Source organism: Pipistrellus hanaki (genome assembly GCF_964339955.1).
Source record: "Pipistrellus hanaki genome assembly, chromosome: X".
Taxonomy (NCBI): domain Eukaryota; kingdom Metazoa; phylum Chordata; class Mammalia; order Chiroptera; family Vespertilionidae; genus Pipistrellus; species Pipistrellus hanaki.
In genome coordinates this window covers 35,402,973-35,422,495 of record NC_140524.1, presented here as the reverse complement: position 1 = coordinate 35,422,495, position 19,523 = coordinate 35,402,973, and the positions used below count along the sequence as shown (strand labels likewise).

Below are 19,523 nucleotides of genomic sequence, written 5' to 3'. Positions count from 1 at the left end.
GTATTATTGAACAATGTTTATGACCTTTTTTGTTTATGACCCTTTTTTTATGTCACAGCACACACAGAAAATATTTGTCTAACACACTGGAGTAAGAGGAAGTGAGCAACGCTGTTCCAGATTTGGCCCAGCTACACCGAAGTTGGAGGGTATGATATCTCAGCCTTCCTAGAATCCTTTAAAAGGGTTATGTCAAAGCAGTCAAAGAAGCAGTTCTTTTCCCTTTTTCATATTAGCCAGCAAAGGTTTGATTGGGTGGCCCTGCCTCTCAGAGACCCGCAGAGACCACAGGCACAGGTGGGAATGGTCACTGAGCAGAGGGCAAGGGTCTTATATGCCTGCCCCAGCCACATGGAGGAGCTCTGCGGTCTCTGACTCACTTGTGCTCCTTTCCTAATGCACAGAGGTGGGGGCATCGCAGCCACCCACAGACCTCTGGGCAAAGCGCATTGCATTTTAGGACAATCAGTCAGATACTAAAGACAGGACATATAGGCAAAACAAAATTGTGAGACAGGAGCATTGGTCTCCCCTCAAGCTCTTGTTCCCTTTCCTCCTCCTGCTACCCACTCTTGCCCCATTGAAGCATTCATTCAAAAAGGCTTACACAGTGGCAACCAATTGCCAAACCCTGTGCCAGGTACTGGGATTATGGGTTAGTACTATTGGCTTCAAGGAACTCAGTCTGGTAGAAAGACATGAAAAGAGAGGAGCTAGGTAGGGGTGCGATAAGTCCAGTGGTGTCTGTAAAAAGGTAAAGAAGTGCCAGGGCCTAAGGTAGCTTCAGAGTCAGGCAAGTTTGCAAGGATGCTTGAAGAATAAATGGGGGCTGGAGAGGGAGGAGTAACTGGGGAGTAACAAAGCCGCTATCCAGAGAGGACATGTACAAAGGAGGCATTGAGATGTGAGAGAGTGAAACATGTTCAAAGCACTTCATGTTGTCCAGTTGTGATAGAATATTCAATGCCAGATGGAGGCGGGGCAGGGGTGGGGGTGGGGTGATGAAGCCAGGCAGACAGCAGCTAGATCTAAGAGGTGCCAGTTAAAGGAGTTTTCATTTGATTCTAAAGGCAATAGGGGGCCCCTGGGGCATTCTGAATAGGTAAGCACCATATCCAAATTACTTTTAAGAAGTACTGCTCTGGCCCAGCCAGCATGGCTAAGTGGTTGAGCATCAACCCATGAACCAGGAAATCAAGGTTTGATTCCCAGTCAAGGCACATGCCCAGGTTGCAGGCTCCATCTCCCAGTGTGGCAACCAATCAATGATCCCCTCATCACTGATGTTTTTCTCTCTCTCCCTTTTCCTTCCTCTCTGAAATCAATTAAAAAAATATTTTTAAAGAAACTGCTCTGGCAACAGAGAGAATGGCAGGGTCTTCCAGGCAGGGAGACGGGTGAGGAAGCTGTTGCAATCATTTGGGTTATAGAGCTCAAAGCCCAAACTAGGACATTGTCAGGGAGGGTGTAAAGGAGGACTTTGAGAATCCTTAAATCAGCAGAATTAACAGAATGTGGTGGTTGGTGGGAAGTAGGTGATAAGGGAGAGAAGTTGTGCCAAGGGAAGTGCAAGTTTTCTGACTTCAGTAACTGAGTACATAGTGGTGCTATTAACCGAGTTCTGGAACACAGAGAAGACCTAGGCTGGGGCAGGGTTGGAGACAAGGGCCATTGTGGATATGTGGGGTTTGAGATACCTGGGGGACATGGAGGTGGGGATGTCTACTTGGATATAAAAGTGTTATCACTCAGTAGCAGAGATCTGGGCTAGAGATATGAATTTGGGCATCTTCCACATATGGGGTAATTGAAGCCATGGTTCTGAATGAGATGATGAATAATAAGAGAAGAGAGCTGAGGATGGAGCGCTGAAGATCACAAGCATTTAAGAAATGTAACAAAAGTGGGAGAGCCAATTGTTCTAGAAATGAAGGGAGGAGAGAATGGCTGTCAGAGCCCAATGCATCAGAGCAGTCAAATAAGACAGGGTTGTCGGCTTGGGGACTAAAGGGTCCCGGGTTCGATTCCGGTCAAGGGCATGTGCCTTGGTTGCGGGCATATCCCTGGTGGGAGGTGTGCAAGAGGCAGCTGATTGATGACTCTCTCTCATCGATGTTTCTAACTCTGTATCTCTCTCCCTTTCTCTCTGTACAAAATCAATAAAATATATTTTAAGAAAATAATAAGACAGGGTTGAACAAGGAGGACAAAAATATGCCAGCAGAGTGGTGGAGGCAGAAGCTAAATTGCAGTGGGCTAGTCCCAGAAGTTTAGACCGTGAAGGGGAAGAAATAACAAAAGCTAGAAGGGGACTTTGTGTCAAAGAAAGTTTTTGTTGAAGGTATTTGTTCAAATTTCCAGGTGGAGCAGAAGAGATAGAGAAGTTGAAGTTACAGGAAAGAGAGATGACATGATGGAACAATAAACAATATGGTTCCTAGGGAAGGCCCAAGGGGAGAACAGGACCTGAGCACACAGGGGCAGGGTCTCAGCCTTTGGCAGGAGGATGGAACTGGGATAGGAGAAGAGAGCATTCCAGATTGGATTTGCTGAGAAGCCAATTTGACTTGGAGATCAGCATGCAGGATGTTTATTAGAGAGCACTCTTGGGTACACCAGCCATGGAAGAGAAGGAATTGGAGGAGGGAGCCATTGGTCTGCACTGCAGGTTTGACAAAGACCTCAGCCTGCATCATGGGAAGCACTGAAGCTAGGAGTTGGGGTCAGGGAGCCAAGCCTTATACCCCCATCAGTCATTCACTGGGTTCAGGCTGCCCTGGAAAGGGGGCATGGCCTTGGGCAAAGCAGGTTTCTTCAGCTGAGGCAAACCCCAAAGGGATCTGACAGCTGAAGGGTGTCTGCTGCAGGCACTGAGTCCTTCAGTCCTGAAGGGAGTCAGGGAAGCACATACTGTGTCCACTACAGAAAGGAAGGGGGTGCTATTGCATTTGCATTGAATCTGTGGGTTAGTGAGAAGCTGAAGTTTACATTGTTGGCCTGAATTTTCTCTGTGGAATGAAAACAAGCCCTTCTGCTGAAAAGGATGGGGCTTAGGGCTGGAGGAAAGTAAAATGGCTGTGGGGTGGTTGCTTCAGGACCCTGAAGAGGAGCTGATCAGGGACATATAATAGGATTGCCAAGTGGTGTTTGGGTCTTAAATGAAACCAGAGGGTAAATCATTTTGGTAGGCCTATGCGATCAGATTTCAAGGTTTTAGTTAGTTTGTATCAAGAGATGTCTATATTATTTATGCATTTATTTATTTATTTATTTTTTAATATATTTTATTTATTTTTTGCAGAGAGGAAGGGAGAGAGATAGAAAGCTAGAAACATCGATGAGAAAGAGTCATCAATCAGCTGCCTCTTGCACATCCCCTACTGGGGATATGCCCGCAACCAAGGTACATGCCCTTGACCGGAATCGAACCCGGGACTCTTCAATCCCCAAGCCGACGCTCTATCCATTGAGCCAAACCGGTTTCGGCTATGCATTTATTTTTAATTTTATAATAAATTTTAATTGATTTCAGGGAGGAAGGAAATGGAAGAGAGAGATAGAAACATCAATGACAAGAGAGAATAATTGATCAGCTGCCTCCTGCACACCCACTACTGGGGACCGAGCCCACAACCCAGGCATGTGCCCTGACCGGGAATCGAACCCTGACCTCCTGGTTCATAGATCAAGGTTGAACCACTGAGCCACGACAATCAGAAAAACATATTATGATACAGTGTTCCTTTTGCAAACTTTTCATCTATTTCCTAAATTCACAAACTTTTTATCTAAATCATTTCATAAACAAAATCTGTATTCAAGGACTTCAATAGATAACTATTATCTTTGTTACAATAACAGTTACTTATGCTAATGGCAACAATCTGGCTACAGCAAATAAAACTATTATATTAAATTATCATAAACCAATCAACCAATCAAGAAAATTATTTTAGAGTGGACATTAAAGAAAAGAAATGCTTGTTTATGAACAGACAAAAATTATAGGAGTCAAGATTAAACCTAATTAGCAGGCAAATACAAAATGTAGAAAATTACAAAGGAAAACAAATTATGAACTACAAAGGAAAAACTGCTGCTATAATGGTGAAATGTAGAATAGATGATCCATCAGGTACTAGAGTGACAAAAGGTAAGTATACTGCCGATTTAAACGGGCTTTTAAAATCCACGCAGGAATTACATGGTAAATCATTCAACAACAGTACCTTGCTGTTCTGAGAAGAAAGGGTCCCTGCATGAGGAGTGGTTAGAATAAGAACTCACTCGCTTAAAGCCCTAAGCGTGGGCTAGGCGGCCAACTGTGCCTAGCTCAGGACACCAGCTTATCAACCATGACTAGCTAGGAGTCAGTAGCAGAAACTTTTATAACTGGCAGTAGCAATGTGGTTCCCAGGGGAAAAAAGAAATATCCAATTCAAGAACAAAATCAACATCTGTGATGGAGCCTCATCCTGCTTCTCTGCATAGAGTTATCACTGAGCATACATTTTAACAAAGGCTTTGTTGCCTAAGCTATGACTCTAAGTGTAGAAATTTTAGGACATGGAGAAGAGCAGACCTATAGAGTTGCTATGCAGTAGGTATTACTTTGATGCATCCTATCTCATTACAGATACAAAGTGAGTCAGTATTGCTTCCAGCTCTACCTTAGAGGAGAGATGGGGCTCCCCACAATCACTCCCATCAAATTATCATCTTACTAGTGACCTGATGCATGGATTTGTGCATGTTGAAAGGAAATTAATTAGAAGAAATATTTTAATTATCGCTACTCGCCCTTTCTCTATAATAGAAGTGTCAACCAAATTCATGATCAACAATGACGGATCAAAACACATGTGTGTGATTGGCACCAGCGAGAGCTTTATATGTATCGTGCATGCATGAGTCAACTTAGCCTTATACATATATAGAATAAACTTGCTTAATTAGACCTGCTTTCTGATTTAGCTAAACCTTTTCCAGCCCAGTGAAGCACCCCAACTTCTCTTTCAGGTAATTGTCAGCAACACAGCAGTAAATATTAATATGAAGCAGTTTATTATTTTAGATCATGCAGGGAGAACAAAAGGTAAAATATTTAACTGCAGTAGTGTTTGACTATATTCTGCACAGTGAGAAAACCTGAAGTCATTTTCAAGGTCCACCATTTCTTACTTCTTTTCAGTTGGGTCAAGTTTCTAAGCTTTCTAAATCTCCATTTTCCAGCTAATGAAAATAGGATTCCACCAAGTCTCCTAACTACCTACTCCAGGACTTCTGTGAGGATCAAATGAGATGAGGCACAGGAAAACACTTCACAGACATTTGGTTACAGTGTAAAATGTCTCCACCTGGCTAAAGTGTTTCTGTACTGAAGAAACTGCAAGGAGGCTAGTCGTCACTAGGGAGAGGAAGCCAGGCTTTGCTACATGATGTTATTATCCTGATGGTGGGAAGGACACTTGGCATATTAGCCTTTTATATATATAGATGGCTCTTTCCACCTGCCTTCCTGACTACTCAGTACCATTTCCAGGAACTGCAAGTACTGTTCCCCATCCCTTATTCCAGTGTTAGAAACACACATGCATGCACACACATGTGCACACACAGGTAGTCTTTTTAAAAATATATATTCTTATTTATTTCAGAGAGGAAGGGAGAAGGAGAGAGATAGAAACATCAATGATGAGAAAGGATCATTGACCAGCTGCCTCTTGCATGCCCCACACTGAGGATCCAGCCGCAACCTGGACATGTGCCCCGACTGGGAATCGAACAGTGACCTCCTGGTTCATAGGTTGATTATCAGTCACTGAGCCACACAGGCTAGGCCAAAGTACAGGTAATATTTTTAAAAAGTATTTTATTTTTCAATTATAGTTTACACTTAATATTATTTTGTATAAGTTTTAGGTGTGTATCATAGTGGTGAGACAATCATATACATTACAGAGGGACTGCCAAACAATAAAACCAGCAACAAAATTATATAGGGTTTTTTAGGGGGAAAGCAAGGAAGTATGGGGAGGTGATAAAATTTCAGATAGAATGGACAGCAAAGGCCTTTCTGAGGAAATGGCATTTAAGTGAAGACTTAAAGCAGGTGAGGGAGCAGGCCACGCAGATATCTGAGGGAAGAGTGTATGCAGCAGAGCGAACAGCAAATGCAAAGGCCTAAGAGTGTGGTGTGCCTGGAATATTTGAGGGCCAGGGAGGAGACTCTTGGAGCGGTAGGGGAGTAAGTTGAGGGAGATTGTAGTAGGGGTTGAGGTCAGAATGAATGAACAAGTAGAGGAGATTGTGTCTGGTGCCTGGGAATATGAGAACCAAGCTGGTCCCACAATGTGGAAGCCTTCCAAATCCTGCTGGAACTCAAGGGAGAGTGGAGGCCCCACAAGAATGTCTATTAATAACTCACTCTCATGGATATAGAGAACAGACAGCTGTTGGAGGGCAGAGTGTGGGGGGTGGTGAGAAGGGTGAAGGGATTAAGGAAAGGGGAAAAAAGACTCATGGATACAGACAACAGCGCGGTGATTGCCAGAGGGAAGAGGGGTGAGGAGAGATAAAAGACATTAAAGGCAGGATAAATGTCACTTGACTTGGGGTGGTGAACACACAATACAATATACAGATGATATATTATAGAATTGTACTCCTGAAATCTATATAATTCTATTAATCAATGTTATCCAATAAATTCAATAAAAAAAAAATAAGTTACTCTCTCCAGCTCCATTTCAAAAGCATGACTGGACTCCCTACTCCACCCCTACCCCCCAGCCACCTTGGAGAATAGTCAGGGCCTTCCTTGAGTTTCCTCCTCAGTCTGAGATTTGGGCTAAACTTGCAGAAGCAAACTGAGATTATGAATTGGCCTTTAGGGTTTAAACAGTTCATCTTTTCACCTCCAGAGAGTACTCTATTCATTTGTCCTTTGAGATAGTGAGGGCATGATGGGCTTGTAGCCACTTGCTCCCTCTAGTCCAGTGGTTCTCAACTTTTCTAATGCCTCGACCCTTTAATACAGTTCCTCATGTTGTGGTGACCCCCAACCATAAAATTATTTTCATTGCTACTTCATAACTATTTTATAACATAAAATTATGTTCATTGCTACTCTACAGCAGCGGCTCTCAACCCACAGGTTGAGAACCACTAGCAGGGTCACCTAAGACCATCGGAAGACACAGATATTTACATTACAATTCATTAACAGTAGCAAAATTACAGTTATGAAGTAGCAACGAAAATTTTATGGTTGGGAGTCACCACAACATGAGGAACTGTATTAAAGGGTCGCAGCATTAGAAAGGTTGAGAACCACTGCTTCTAGTCCTTCCGATAGAGAAAACTTTCAATTAGGGTTTATAGACAGCAAATTATCTTCCAAAGTCCCACTTTCCCACCTGCCTGCCTCACTCTAGCTCTACCTTAAGAGGCCAAAAATAAATAAGTGGCCCTCCCCACCTTCTGGGATCCCTATGTCTGAGCCCTATGGCTTACATTATTCCACAGAGTCCAAAGTCAGACCCTCCATTTTCTGAATGATGATTTGTAGTTCTTTAGATATTTTTATATGAGCTTTATACTCTTTGGTATTACAAATATCTTCACCCACTCTGTGGCTTGCTTTTTCACTCTATTTTTTCCTTTTATTTTTATTTTTTCACTTTAATAGTATCTTTTGATGAACATAAGTTCTTGATTTTTTAGATATTTTATTGAGTTTATTTCAGACAGGAAGGGAGAGGGAGAGAGATAGAAACATCAATGATGAGAGAGAATCGTTGATTGGCTGCCTCCTGCATGCCCCACACTGGGATCGAGCCCAAAACTTGGGCACATGCCCTGACTGGGAATCACACTATAACTTCCAGGTTCATAGGCCTACGCTCAACCACTGAGCCATGCCGGCTGGGCAAGAAGTTCTTTTTTTAAAAATATATTTTATTGATTTTTCACAGAGTGGAAGAGAGAGGGATAGAGAGTTAGAAACATCGATGAGAGACAATCATCGATCAGCTGCCTCTTGCACACCCCCTACTGGGGATGTGCCCGCAACCAAGGTACATGCCTTTGTCCAGAATCGAATCCGGGACCTTTCAGTCCGCAGGCGGATGCTCTATCCACTGAGCCAAACCGGTCCTGGCGAGAATTTCTTAATTTTAATATAGTGAAGTGTATCCATCTTTTATGTTCTCTATCTTTTTAAAATATATATTGTTATTGATTTCAGAAAAGAAGGGAGAGGGAGAGACATGATGAGAGTTGATTGGCTGCTTCCTATAGGCCTCCATCTACTGGGGATCGAGCCCACAATCCAGGTATGTGCCTTGACTGGGAATCACACCATGACCTCCTGGTTCAGAGGTCGATACAACCACTGAGCACACTAGCCAGACTATTTTCCTATGTTTATCTTTAGGTATCTATGCTATGGTAATGACTTAATATTTTTTAAGTTTCCAACTGCTTGTTGCTTATATACAGAAATAAAATCAATTTTCCATGTCAACTATATATCCAACAACCTTTTAAATTTATCAATTCAAATGTTTATCCTTCAGTTCTTTTGGATATTCGATGCACATAGTTGTGTTTTCTACAAATGATGAGTGTTATTTCTTTTTACCCCCAATTTTTTAACCTTTTAAGTCTTTTTCTTCTCATATTGCACTGGCTAGGATTCCCAATGAAATGGTAATAGAGGGAATCATTATCTCTTTTCCACTTTCAGAGACAATAATACAGCTTTTAAGTATACTTGTAAGATTTTTAGTAGGTACCTTTTAGCATCTAAAAGAAATTAATGAAGAAATTTTCCTCTATTCCTAGTCCCTCATTTCCATGTTTATCTTCACAATTATTTAAGAGTAGAGGCCTGTTTTATGAAGATTCTTACAATTGGCCTTTCTTCCCCTGGCTGCCGGCACCAGTTTTCCTCTGGTATCTGGGACCCAGGCTGCAGCAGAGTCAAGCCTTCAGCCTTCAGCTTGGCTTCAGCTGCAGCGTGTAGCCTTCAGACTTCACTCTGGCAGAGCATTCAGTCTTCCATCCATGCCTGTGTATGCAAATCAACCAACCATTTCGTTGGGTTAATTTGCATACTCACGCCTGATTGGGTGGTGGGTGTCACAGAGGTATGGTCAATTTGCATCTTTCTCTTTTATTAGTGTAGGTGAGAATCTGTTCTTAGCATCCAAAGAATTTAATTAAAACAATGATAATTCATCCTAGCTGGTTTGCTCAGTGGATAGAGCACTGGCCTGTGGACTGAAAGGTCGCAGGTTCAATTCCAGGCAAGGGCATGGGATTCCTAATTATCAAGGAGGGTAAGGGCATGGGGAGGAACCGAGTGGAGGGGAGCTGGGGAGGGGGAGAGGAACAACTGTAATAATCTGAATAATAAAGATTTATTTTTAAAAAAGAAGAAGAATGGCTTCTGTAATAGAAACCAAGTCCAGTAGCATCAAAATGCTTGATAATTAGGAATCATTTCCAGTGGCTTCAAATATTTGGGCAGAAGATTATTTCCCTAGATTTATGTAAAATTTTTTTTTAAAAGAATTACAGATCTGGCCTATGTACAGCTAGTTCTAATCGCTGTTACTATAATAAAGTGCTGTTTCTTCTCACCCATTTCCCATACCTCTTGCAATTCCAACCTAGTTTACCTTTGAACCAAGAGAGAGTGCATCCTCTTGACATTGTCACAAATATGTAATATGAAATGTTTCTATGACCTTCCCCCAAAAGTCCTGCAGCTACTTTCCAGAGTTACTATCAACTAGAAAAGAGCAATACTCAATGGCTCTGGGTAGTAAAAATGCCACTGTAAGATGAGTCAAATTGGGAGCTTAGGGCAGGGGGCCAGGAGATAAATTGAATTTCAGCCTGAGTTAATATCAGAACTGGCCTGGTGAGTTTGCAAATACACCCTGAGTTGGTTTTTCTTGTTTAAAAAGAGGTAAGGTTTACAATAGCACCAGAAAAATGAAGTACTTGGGTATAAATTTAAACAAAATATTTGCAGGATCTGTATATGAAAAACTATAAGACAATGATGATGTCAAACTTCAGAGGGAAAGTGGGTGGAAAGAGATAAACCAAAAACTTGTATGCATATATACATAATCCATGAACATAGACAATAGGGTGGTGAAGGCTAGGGTAGGAAGCAGGGGAAGGCTAGAAGAGGTCAATACTTTCAACAATAAAGAATTAAAAACAAACAAACAAACAAATAATATGGTGGGAGATTCAATTTTTAAAAAGACACTGATGAAAGAAATCAAACATCTAAATAAATGGAGAGACATACCATATTCATGGATTAGAAGATACAATGTTATTAACATATTAATTCTACACAACTTTGATTTTTAAATTTTACACAATTCCAATAAAAATTCCAGCAAAAATTTTAGAGATACCAATAAGCTGATTCTAAAATTTATATGGAAAAGCAACTAGAATAACTAAAATAATTCTTAAAAGGACCAAGTCAGAATATTCATACTACCTGATTTCAAGACTTACTACTAAGTTACAATAATAATTAAATTAGGATAGTGTGGTATTGGTGCAAAGACTGACAATAGAAGGAAAAGCCCCAAAATATAGTCAACTGATTTTTACAAAGGTACAAAGGGAACTGAATAGTTTTTTCAATAAATAGCACTGAAAAAACTGGACCTCTATACACACACTAGAGGCCTGATGCACGAAATTAGTGCATAGGTAGGGTCCCTAGGCCTGGCCAGTAATCAGGGCCATCTTATGGGGCGACCTGCAGGAGGGTTGATGGGGGGGTGCCCGCTGGTGCCCACCTTGACTGGAAGCCTGGCGCTGCCTGCTGGCCAGCCCCACCCCCCAATCACTGCCACAGGTCGCCTCCCTCTCAGGGGGACAAATGCTCAAAGCAGGAGCTGCCCTGGTCAGTGCACGTCATAGCAACCAGTTATTCAGCTGGTTATTACACTGTTTGGTCAATTTGCATATTAGGCTTTTATTATATAGGATGCCTCACACCTTATGTAAAAATTAATTCAAAATAAATCATAGGCCTAAACATAAAATATATAACTGCTAGAAGATAATCTGCATGATCCTGAGTCATATAAGGTACTTTACTATTAAGAGAATGAAGACTGGGAGATTTTGCAAAATCATATATCTGATAAAAATATGCCCAGACAGAAAGTTCTTAAAACTCAACAATTAAAAAAAATAGTTTAAAAATGGGCAAAATATCTAAACAAACTCTTCACAAAGAAGTTATACAGAGAAAAATTAGAAAATAAAAATGTGCACAAAAAATCAAATCACCCAATTAAAAATAGGCAAATAATTGGAATAGCCATTTCTCCAAAGATACAAATGGCCAACAAGTATAAAAAGTTGCTCAGTATCATCAGTAATTGTTAGAAAAATATAGATAAAAATCATAAAAATATCACTTCACACTGTCATAGATTAGAGAACACTAAAGAGACATGATAGTTGCCAGGCCATGTGGCTCAGTGGTTGTGTTGACCTATGAACCAGGAGATTACGGTTCGATTCCCATGCCCGGGTTGAGGGCTCGGTCCCCAGGGTGGGGCATGCGGGAGGTGGCTGATCAATGGTTCTTTCTCATCATTGACATTTCTATCCCCCTCTCCCACTTCCTTCCCCTCTGAAATCAATAAAAAAAAAAATTTCTTTTAAAGAGACATGACAGCTAAATACAACGTGGGATACTAGAACTAAGAGGACAGCAGAAAAACTGATGAAATCCAAATGAAGTCTGTAGTTTAATGTTATTAGACCAATGTTAATTTCCTAGTTTTGACCAGTATAATATGGTTTTATATAGGTGGGGCAAAAGTAGATTTGCAGTTGTGAGTATGCAAAACTAAGTTTATTCTTGTATTATTATTTACTAAATGTTGTATTATTTTCCATATGAACAACTGTAAACCTACTTTTGCCCCACCCTGTATATATTATTCTGCTACCCGGTTTCCCCTAAAATAAGACAGTGTCTTATATTAAGTTTTGCTCCCAAAGATGCGCTAGGTCTTATTTTCAGAGGATGTCTTATTTTTCCATGAAGAAGAATACGGTACACATTTATTGTTAAATGAAAATAAAGGAAATTTATTACCTGTATATGGTGCGGTAGTACGGTAGTTGTCAACACAAACCAGACAAACTGTGAATCCTACAGTATCAAGAATTTACTCATTTATTCAATGCCAATCATGTCATCATCTTCTGGAACATCATCATAACAATCCAATTCCTGAATTTCTTGTGACTCCATTTCTTTCAGAATCAGTGAACCAAATCTCTCATGTTTAGCCTGGGGGGGAGGGCCTTATTTTCAGGGGATGCCTTATATTTCACTCAGAAGGAAACCTGTAAGTAGGTCTTATTTTCGGAGGATGTTTTATTTTCGGGGAAACACGGTAGGATTCCTATAACAAAACACCAAAGACTGGGTAGCTTAATAAATAGACATTTATTTCTAACATTCCTGGATACTTGGAAATCCAAGATTAAGGTGCTTGCTGATTCAGTGAGAGTTCTCTTCTGAGAGACAGAGACAGAAACAGAGAATGATACACACAGAGACAAAGAGACAGTGAGATGCAGAGGCAGTGCCCACTTATGAAGGCCCTAAATCAGTGGTTCCCAAAGTGGGACACACGCCCCACAGGACGGCAATTTGATTTTTAAGGGGGGAAATTCAAGAATGAGTTAATAGTGATTTTTTTTTTTTGCATTTCTTATGGTTCTAGGGGCCTCATAGACAGTATATTAATATACTAGAGGCCCGGTGCACCAAATTCATGCACAGGGAGGGTCCCTAGGCCTGGCCAGTGATCAGGTTCCTTGCCTCCCTGCCTCCTCCTTCCCTTGCTCCCTCAGCACCACACCACCACTGGTCGCCCACCATGTTCTGCCTGCTCCCTGGTGATCAGCGAACGTCATAGCGAGCAATCAAACTCCCATTCTCCTGGTAGAACTTTGCATATTAGCCTCTTATATAGAGAGAAGATATTGTCACATATTTATGCATTTCAGTTCTCTTATTATATTTTGAAATTTTATTTGCTATTTTTTATATCACTTCATATTATTTTTTAACAATTTCTTAGTGATTTCTTTTTCAATACTTCAGGTATCCTTTTTGTTCTTTTATTTTTCTTTCATGGTTGGCATGTTCTTTGGAAGCTTGTTTAGACCAAGTTAATGGCCTTTTAGGCTTCCTCCATGTGAATAGGAGTTCCCTTTTTGAATAATAGAAATTAGATATCACAGGGGTGGCATCAGTATTTGAGAGATGCTTAGGTGAGGCAGGACCCAAAAAAAAAAGGCTGGAAACCACTGTTCTAAACCCATTATAAGGGTCCCTCTCTCAAGACCATATCTAAACCTAATTAACTCCCGAAGACCCATCTCCAAATACTATTACAGCAAGGGTTAGGGCTTCAATGTATGAATTTTGAAGGAGGGGCTCAATGGAGCCCATAGCATTATATAAGATGTCAATATTAGAGGAACCACAGTGAAGAGTATACAGGAACTTCTTGTACTATCTTCGAAACTTTTATGTAAATCTAAAATTACTCAAAGATTTTTTAAAAGTGAAGAAAAATCAAGAAGGGTTAAAGGTGCCTGGTCAGTGTAGCTCAGTGGTTGAGAATTGACCTATGAACCAGGAAGTAATGGTTCAATTCCTGGTCAGGGCACTTGCCCAGGTTGCAAGCTCAATCCCCAGGTTGCAGGCTCAATCCCCAGTGTGGGGCATGCAGGAAGTAGGCAATCAATGATTCTCTCTCATCATTAATGTTTCTATCTCTTTTTCCCTCTCCCTTCCTTTCTGAAATCAATAAAAAATATTTTTTTTAAAAGAAAAGTTAAAGGTGCTGGTGAGGAAAATTCAGATCTTCAATCATAGGATCAGGCTGCGTTAAAAGAGAGATGGTGATGTAATGGAAATATTGAGGAAAACAGAAGGATCAAGGTTCTATGAAGCTGAAAACAGGTTTAGTTCACCATAAGTAATGACTTTGTTTTAAATATATTTTATTGATATTTTACAGAGAGGAAGGGAGAGAGATGGAGAGCTAGAAACGTCGATGAATGAGAAACATCGACCAGCTGCCTCTTGCACACCCCCCACCGGGGATGTGTCTGCAACCAAGGTACATGCCCTTGACCGGAATCGAACCTGGGACCTTTCAGTCCATAGACCGACGCTCTACCACTGAGCCAAACCGGTTTCGGCTTGACTTTTATTTTCCTTGAGAAATATAGAATATTAAAAGCTTATGTACAATGGAGTGTGCTTCATTATAATAAAATGAAAATGAAGATCAGAGAAATAAAAAAGAGATTTTTTTCTTGAGAAAGGGAAGTGGGTCCATAGCTAGTGATCAATATAAGCTAATTTATTAAAAGCTTCTCATTTTTCTTAAACAATAAAATTATACTTCCAAATTTCAGGGTTAACATTCTATAACATTTTACTATTTTAGCACAGCTTATAATTTAAAAAAAAAAAGAATAAGATTCTGAAATTTCAATATGCTTCTTTATACTAACATTGAAGTACTGTAATTGCTGCTAAAATACAAATAAAGACAACAGAGAAATGTCATGTTATTTTAATAGCTATTTCAATATGAAGGAATAAAAGATAATGAAGAGCACATTCTTGTTTGGTGCTAATGATGGAACAATTTGCAGTCTTAAAGATGAAGCAAAATGCATAATTTGAACCAGATGTTGAAATGGTTTAAGATTAGAAAGGTAACCACACATTTACTACAGGAAATCCTCTATGCAATTGTCTTTACATTGCATTTTACCTGGTTTGTCAAAATGAAATTGTGATTTGTTCTCAGTAGTGTGTGTGTGTGTTAATATTTTCTGAAGAAACATTTCAGAGAGGAAGGGAGAGAGAGAAACATCAATGAAGAAAGGAAATCATTGATTCTCTGCCTCCTGCACACCCTCCAATAGGGATCAAGCCCACAACCTGGCATGTGCCCTGACTGGAAATCAAACTTTGACCTCCTGATTCATAGGTTGAAGCTCAACCACTGAGCCATACCAGTCAGGCAGTAATAACTATCTAATAAAAGAGTAGTATGCATGCCGAAGCTGGTTTGGCTCAGTGGTAGAGCGTCGGTCTGCGGACTGAAAGGTCCCAGGTTCGATTCCGGTCAAGGGCATGTAGCTGGGTTGCGGGCACATCCCCAGTGGGAGGTGTGCAAGAGGCAGCTGATCGATGTTTCTCTCTCATCGACGTTTCTAACTCTCTAGCTCTCTCCCTTCCTCTCTGTGAAAAATCAATAAAATATATATTTAAAAAAAAAAAAGAGTAGTATGCAGCCGGGACCGGTTTGGCTCAGTGGATAGAGCGTCGGCCTGCAGACTGAAAGGTCCCGGGTTCGATTTCGGGCAAGGGCATGTACCTTGGTTGCGGACACATCCCCAGTAGGGGGTGTGCAAGAGGCAGCTGATCGATGATTCTCTCTCATCGATGTTTCTAACTTTCTACCCCTCTCTCTTCATCTCTGTGAAAAATCAATAAAATATATTTTTTTAAAAAAGAGTAGTATGCAAATTGACCACCACTCCAACACACATAAGATGGTTGTACCCATGTGGTCAAAGATGGCTGCCCCATGTGGACCCAAGATGGCCACCATGAGATGGCCAGCAGGGGAGGACAGTTGGGAGGGACCAGGCTTGCAAGGGAAGGCAATTGGGGGTGATCAAGCCTGCAGGGGAGGGCAGTTAGGAGTGACAAGGCTGGCAGAGGTGGGCAGTTGGGGGCGACCAGGCCTGCAGGGAAGGGCAGTTGGAGGGGACCAAGGCCTGCAGGAGAGAGCAGTTGGGGGGGTCCAGGCATGAAGGGGAGGGCAGTTAGGGGTGACCAGGCTTGCAGGGGAGGGCAGTTAGGGGCAATCAGGCTGGCAGGGGAGCTGTTAGTCATCAATCAGGCTGACAGGGGAGTGGTTAGGGTGATCAGGATGGCAGGTAGAAGTGGGTTAGGGGCAATTAGGCAGGCAGGCAGGTGAGCAGTTGGGAGCCAGCAGTCCTGGATTGTGAGAGGGATGTCAGACTGCTTGTTTAGGGCCTAAACGGGCAGTCAGACATCTCTCGAGGGTCCCAGATTGGAGAGGGTGGAGGCTGGGCTGAGGGAAACACACCCCCGTGCACGGATTTCGTGCACCAGGCCTCTAGTCATAATAATAAAAGGCCAAGAGGCAGCACGACCAAAATGAGCAAATGACCAGTCACCAGGTGCATGGAGCACCTCTCGGCCATAATGATCTAACAACCAGTCGCTATGACACCCACTGTGGCTGATGAACTGGCCCAATTGGGGAGTGGGGCCACTGGCCAAATACCCATGGCCCCTCCCCCAGCCGGCCCAGCCCTTATCAGGGGCCCTGATCCAGGCAGGCCGGCTGGCCAACCTCCTGCCATCTCCTCCTCCCGACAGGCCCAGCCCCGATCAGCCCTGATTGGGCCCAGGCCAGCCAGACCCCACCCATGCACGAATTTATGTGTGTGTGTGTGTGTATACATATGTGTATACACACACACACACAGTGCCGTGTGTAAGTGTGTGTGTGTGTATAAAAAATTTTTTTAATCCCACATGAGATTCAATGTAGCTGCAAAGTCAGATTTCTGGCTTTATCACTCACTAGTTATGGGAACTTGTGGAACTGTTGCAGAGCCTCAGAGTACATATTTGTAGCATTATAATGATAGATAGCACAGTAGCCTCCCCCCCCCACACACACACCGTTATCTGTGGTTTTGCTTTTCAGGGTTTCAGTTATCCATGGTTAACCATGGTCAGAAAATATTAAGTGGAAAATTTTTAAATTTTATGTGGTGCTAAAATTTCATGCCTGGGACATGAGTCATCCCTTTGTCTATCCATACTGTATATACTCCCCACCCATCAGTCTCTTAATAACCATCTCAGTTACCATATTGACTGTCAAGGTATCACAGTGCTCATGTAAAAGTAACCCTTATTTAATTTAATAACGGTTTCAAAGCACAAGAGTAGTAATGCTGGCAACTCACATATGTCAAAGAGAAGCTGTAAAGAGTATGTATGCATAGGAAAAAAACAGTATATATAAGGTTCAGACATCCACTGGGGGTACTGGGATATATAGCCCTGGATAAGGGGGAAGGCTTCTGTAGTTAAACCCCTCTCATGAGATTATCACCAAATTAAGGTTATACCTGTTTGTCCATATAGTGGAATATTATTTCACATAAAAAGGAGTGGAGTGTTGATATATTTTTCAATATGAATGAATGCTGCAAATATTTTGGTAAGTGAAAGAAGCCAGTCCATGAGACCAAATATTGCCCGCCAGTATGGCTCAGTGGTTGAGCATTAACCTATGGTTGAGGTCAGGGTTCAATTACCAGTCAGGGCAAATCCTTGGGTTGCTGGCTCGATCCCTGGTGGGGGGCATGCAAGAGGCAGCCGATCAATGATTCTCTCTCATCACTGATGTTCCTACTTCTCTCTCTCTCCCTCTCCCTTGCCCTCTGAAATAAAAATATATTCATAAACAAACAAACAAATTTAGGTAATACTTATAAAGTGCTTTCCTTGGTACCTGACACATAGTAAGTACTCAACAAAATGTAGCTAGTATTATTACAATCATTACTATTTTTTTAAATTGCTATGAATAAAACAATCACCAAAATTACCCTACAAATCTAAAAACAAAACAAAACACGTTTAGTGAAAGTGAGAATACGAGAGTGGCAATGATAGGAGGTTGTTGGCAGAGAACAGAATACCGGATTTCGCCGAAACCGGTTTGGCTCAGTGGATAGAGCATCGGTCTGCAGACTGAAAGGTCCCAGGTTCGATTCTGGTCAAGGGCATGTACCTTGGTTGCGGGCACATCCCCGGTGGGGGGTGTGCAGGAGGCAGCTGGTTGATGTTTCTCTCTCATCGACGTTTCTAGCTCTCTATCCTTCTCTCTTCCTCTCTGTGGAAAATCAATAAAAATATATTAAAAAAAAAAAAAGAATGCCCGATTTCGTAATAGATGATATCCAGGCTGTGATCATGGTAGTTTGTGGCTCAAGCGGTGTGAAGGTAAAGGCCACTGTTTGGAGTTGAGGTGAGGAATTGTGTGCAGGTTATGGTTGGTTATCCACATGATGTCTAATTATGTCTCCAAATGAGGACAGGAAATGAGGTAGAGAGGACAACTAAGTTGTAAAGAATCACTAGATGCAGGCGATAACTTTTAAACACAGATGAACAGATGAAAATATAGATACAAGCACTACATATTGATATCACTGAAGCAATGTAACATTAAATATTTATAAGACTCCTCCACAAATAGCAAATGTGACATAAAATACCCAGCATCCTTTCTTACTCTATAATATCTCCCTCCCACGTACCCACAAACAGAAGCAGTACTCTTATTTGACAGGATGGTAAATCCCCTGAGTTGGTTATTGAGATTCCATTTTCATTCAGATCTCACCTATCCTACCCCTCACTCCAATCTTTCTTTTGCTTCTTTAAGTACAAAGTCTGATAAGGGGCAGCTTACTTATAGCTTTCATATTTGAAGTAAAGGAAGCTTTATGCAGATTCTGGCTTTTTATGGATTTTCTCTCCCAGTAGGAGAAATTCAAGCCCTAGTAACACCTGCCAGTCTAGGAAGAAAGACAGAGTAACCTACAAGGATCTAACTTACTGTAACTTTAAAATCTAATCCATTCCACTTTTTTGTATAACACACCACAATGTTTTTTCCAAAAATCTTTAAACATTTTATTAAAAACCAACTACTTTACAAACCAGAGATATTTTCATAGTTTCTGTGTAGCTAAATAAGTTACATCAAATGGACAAAAACAGTGCGGAAGACACATATATAGAAAGATTTTTAAAATTCACCTCTAGAAAGCAGGTCAGATGGACTCAAAGACTTCACCAAATGTAGGAAGCAACATAAAGCCTTTTGCTGGTGCATAAAGGTAGGAGGCAGTCCATGCAGTCAATGAAAAGTTCTTTTACTTGTGGACAGGAACAACAGTGTGGTGACTGCCAGGGGAAGGCAGGGAGGGGGGAAGTGGAGGAGGGTAAAGGGGGGATCAATAGGGATGGACAGAGACTTGACCCTGGGTGGTGACCACACAATACAATATAAGATGATGTGTTATAGAACTGGACACCTGAAATCTATATAATTTTGTTAACCAGTGTCACCCCAATAAATTAAATAAAAAGGAAAGAAAATTATTTTGCCTTCTGGTCTAAATGCTTGTTTCTAGTCTGGGTTCAGAAAAAGGTCCCGCTCATTTGAACTGGTTGTCAATCAAAGTCCCCTTCATTTTTGCTTTCTTGGCTTCCAGTTCAGCCTGGAGAGAAAGAAAAATATATATACTGATACATGACATGAAATTCTTCTTTTCCTTCCTTATTCTAACTGCTT

General features: G+C 41.3%; 1 protein-coding gene across 1 annotated transcript in view; it reads right to left on the bottom strand.

The window, feature by feature from the left end:
* Positions 1–14,432: 14,432 nt before the first annotated feature.
* STEEP1 (STING1 ER exit protein 1) overlaps positions 14,433–19,523 on the bottom strand; it is a 28,231-nt gene continuing 23,140 nt past the window's right edge. The window contains exons 7-8 of the mRNA XM_084870414.1: positions 17,571–19,449; positions 14,433–15,177 (exon numbers count right to left, since the gene is read on the bottom strand). Coding sequence (XP_084726540.1) covers positions 19,387–19,449 — 63 coding nt within the window. The 3' untranslated portion in view covers positions 14,433–15,177; positions 17,571–19,386. The remainder of the gene's footprint in view (positions 15,178–17,570; positions 19,450–19,523) is intronic.